General features: G+C 38.2%; 1 protein-coding gene across 1 annotated transcript; it reads left to right on the plus strand.

The window, feature by feature from the left end:
* Positions 1-1,353: 1,353 nt before the first annotated feature.
* Positions 1,354-3,541, plus strand: LOC149025752 (pentatricopeptide repeat-containing protein At4g37170-like). Its single transcript, XM_089143183.1, has 2 exons — positions 1,354-3,245; positions 3,472-3,541. Exons 1-2 carry the CDS (start codon positions 1,377-1,379, stop codon positions 3,490-3,492), a joined length of 1,890 nt encoding a protein of 629 aa, XP_088999309.1. The 5' UTR covers positions 1,354-1,376; the 3' UTR covers positions 3,493-3,541.
* Positions 3,542-4,376: the final 835 nt, after the last annotated feature.

Raw genomic sequence — 4,376 nt, forward strand, 5'->3', positions numbered from 1 at the left:
TTGGATATTCGATAATAATCGAATTTGATAAACTATCCGATTATTGATTGGTAATTATCAAAAAAAAAAAAAATCCCAATTTCCAATTTTTGATTACGGATTACCAATTACTGGTTTCGGAGGTTGATTATTAATTCCTTTTCTAGAAAAAAGTATTTAATACTTTATTATAACTGATTAATTTCCGATTATTTGATTACCGATCATCGGTTTCCGAATCCGATAATCATCCCTTTTTAGAGAAAGAAATGTTGAATATTGATAAATTTTTATTCGGATATTATCTAATAAGCAATAATTCGAATCCGAATCCGGTTGCTTGACGGACCGATATGGATATTTTTCGGTAAGAGAAATCCCGAATATGGACATCTTTAAACGAATACAAATACGAATTCGAAAGTGAATTTGGTCTACCCATTTACAGGTCTAGTATCAAGTAACGAATTGGTCAAGTGAAACCCACATTTAGGGGTATCTACGGTTCGAGTTGGGGCGGTTTCGGGCCGGGCCTAACGGTTTCGGGCTGAAAAACACTCAAAACAACAAAAAAAAAAAGGGGGGGTGCGGTTTGGGTTCGGGCTGACTAATGATTTGGGCTAATGGTTTAGAATTGGGTTTACTAACGGTTTGGGTTCGGGTTTACTAGCGGTATGTTTTGAGTACCTTGTTAATATGTGAGATTTATCAAGAGTATGTGAACATATATAAGCATTAAGTTATCTCCAAGTCTTTTGGGTTGGGTATTTACAATCAAAAACTTTTTTCTACAAAGATTTATAAAATTTATAGAACTAATATACAAAAGAAAACTGGCATCATGATGAATTTTAATGGGTTGTTTCTGCTTATTTTCCTCCTTCTTCTTGACGCTTTTAAAAATGGATCAAAATAAAACATTAAAAGATTTTCAAATTATAATACATTTGCTAAATATTTACTAAACCCATCTTCCAAATGGCAAAGGCTTTAACAAGCTTATTGTTTGTATATTCCAAATCAAAATAATAAAAGAAAACAAATGGATACTTGGGGGTTTTCTTGTCTTTTACATTTAAATTTATTTTATTTTATTTCTTTATAACGGGTTTAATGGGCTGGTTCGGGTTCGGGCTGGTTTCGTGCCAAACGGTTCGGGCTAGCGGGCCACACACGGGCTGGCCCGGCCCAGCCCAAACCATTGCGGGTTGAAGTTGTTTAGCCCAAACACAGCCCATTAAGCTTTGGTTTGGGCCGATTCGGTCCGGTTTTAACGATTCGGGTTAGGTTTTGACACCCTTACCCGCATTGATTACTAAGTTTAGTATTTCATTCAAAGCCTTCATTTTTCTAATGCACCTCTGCATGATCGGCTTCCATCTCTGTAGACAGAAAGAATGTGTTATTTTTTAAATTCCATGAAAAACGAAGCTTCTACTTATCTAACTCAAATTCACCGGAGATGTGTATCCTCATTAGCACAGACTCACTTGAAGAAACCTCTCGCTCAAAACCTATTCTTAAATTCAGACAGTGATCTCAGTGTCATAAGCCGCCTCTGTAGAGAGAAGAAATTGAAAGAAGCAATAGAAGTTCTATTCCTACAGAGACCATTAAGGCAAACAAGTCAAATCCTTGATGTTTTAGATCATTCATTGACCTGCGCTACTGCTTCAATATATTCTTCCCTTCTACAACTATGCCTTCAACAACGAGCTCTTCAGGAGGGCAGAAGGGTCCATAACCACATTAAGAGTTCTGGTTTCGTTCCTGGGGTGTTTATCTGTAATCGCCTTCTTGACATGTACTCAAAGTGTGACAGCCTTGTCGATGCCCAGAAACTGTTTGATGAAATGATTGATACGGATTTGTGTTCTTGGAACACCATGATTGCGGGTTATACAAAGATGGGTCAGCTTAACAAAGCTCGCCAACTATTCGAAGAAATGCCCGAGAGGGATAATTTTTCTTGGAGTTCAATGATCTCTGGGTATGCTCGCAATGACCAGCCCAGGGAATCTTTGGAATTGTATAGAGAAATGCAAAGAACCGACAATCTAAAATCTAACAAATTCACTGTGTCCAGTGCTCTTGCAGCTTCTGCTGCGCTTCGGTGCCTAAGGAGTGGGAAAGAGATTCATGGTCATATACTTAGAACGCAGTTGGATTCAGATGACATAGTTTGGAGTGCATTGTCAGATATGTATGGTAAATGTGGAAGTATAGATGAGGCCCGGCACATCTTTGATAAGATGTTGGACCAAGATGTTGTTTCATGGACTACAATGATAGGAAGATACCTTGAAAGTGGGAGGATGAAAGAAGGGTTTGAGTTGTTCTCCGACCTTTTAACATCAGGGGTCAAACCTAATGAGTATACATTTGCTGGGATTCTGACTGCTTGCTCGTCTCAAGCTGCAGAGGATGTTGGGAAACAGGTCCACGCGAACATGACTCGGATTGGGTTTGATCCATCCTCATTTGCTGCTAGTGCACTTGTCCATCTGTATTGTAAGTGTGGAAACATTGAGAGTGCACAAAAAGTTTTCAAAACAATGCCTCAACCAGATGTGGTCTCCTGGACTTCCATGATTGTTGGTTATGCACAGAATGGTCAACCACTGGAGGCCGTTCATTACTTTGAATTGCTACTCAAATCAGGCACTAGGCCCGATAGTGTTACTTTTGTTGGGGTCCTTTCTGCATGCACCCATGCTGGATTAGTGGATAAAGGTCTAGAGTATTTTCGTACAATTAAAGAGGAACATGGGTTGACATACACAACTGATCATTTTGCTTGCATAGTTGACCTGCTTGGTCGTTCTGGACAATTTAAGAAAGCTGAAGAGATTATTAATAATATGCCAATCAAGCCTGATAAGTTCTTATGGGCGTCATTACTTGGTGGTTGTAGACTTCATGGAAATCTTAGACTGGCAAAACGAGCTGCTGAAGCATTGTTTGAAATAGAGCCTGAGAATGCAGCAACCTATGTAACATTGGCCAACATCTATGCCACCAATGGGATGTGGGACGAAGTGGAGAAGATCAGAATGGCTATGGATGACAAGGGGGTGGTTAAATTACCAGGTTCTAGTAAGATCAAGATCAAAGGAAAGGTCCATGAGTTCTTGGTGGGAGATGAAGCACACCCCCAAACTGAAGAAATCCATAAATTTATGGAATATCTTTCTATTAGAATGAAGGAGGAAGGAAATATTCCTGAGACATACTTTTTACTATATGATGTGGGAGAAGGGCATAAGGTACTTCGCTTTGTTTACCACCAGATGTAGCCTTTCTACTCATTCTTTCCTTAAAAGCGTTTTTGCATCTGACATCTAATATGTTATTTATTGTCTGGTTTCCCGTCTGGTTGTATCTTTGTTTGCTCCTCCCCCCCCCCCCCCCCCCTTCCATTTCTGTTTATCACTTGGTTTGTAATAATGAGTGATTTTCATTTCTTCCCAATTATATCCTGTTGTGGTTCAGGATATTGATACTGCTGGCTAGTGATGAACTTGAAGAATATTATTCTTATGTGCAATGACTGGTGGCTGGGGGCTGGTATTTATGAGTATGCGATCATTTTCAAAGAAAAAAGTCTGTTGTTTCAGAGAAGAAGAGTCATTGCATATCTGCAGTCATACCAGATATTGAATTTCAAGGATCACATCTGGACACACTGCTTGGCAGACCTTCTGTAAGGCAAACTGTTCAACATTGCCAATACTTTGTATGCAATTGCATTTCTTTTGATTTCCTTTATAACGGCATAACACTGTTTTCTCCGATGATACTTGCTCAGAGATGTTAGAGGTCTAAAATGACTGATTATACAGGTCAATGCATCTTTCCTTGCACAAGGAGTATACGAGTACCCATCATTTATATGAAAAGATTTTATTTTTCCCCCTTATTTAATCTTTACATCATTAGGTATTGCATTCAATCACCTTTAGGTATCTTGGAGAATATTTGGATTTCTATTATCTAATTTTTTTGGGGGGTAAAAGAATGAAGGTTTGTTGTGTTTCTGAGAATCATACTCTGATTTGACTAAAAAATCCCAATTCTCTGAGAGGGATGACCACTATGGGAAACATCCGATCTCCCTGAACAAGTCTAGTACTTAAACTAATGTTTCTAGGTGATTTGTTGTAATTGCTGCTTTTTTGTTTGAATATAGAACAAGATAATGAATTATGTGATGCCATCACAAATGATGGGGTCTGTGCTGCCTCTGAATTTTATAAATGGAAGTCCCCTAGTACCTGTAAAGTAGTTATGTTATTCTAATATATGTATTTGTTTGAAGGTATCCTAAAGAAAGGTTAAATTAATATTCTTCTTTTAACATTCTATTTTTCATCGATTCTAAGGCTGAATTTATATTC

This window comes from Hakea prostrata, chromosome 2, assembly GCF_041222555.1.
Source record: "Hakea prostrata isolate BN-2017 chromosome 2, UWA_Hpros_2, whole genome shotgun sequence".
Classification (NCBI taxonomy): domain Eukaryota; kingdom Viridiplantae; phylum Streptophyta; class Magnoliopsida; order Proteales; family Proteaceae; genus Hakea; species Hakea prostrata.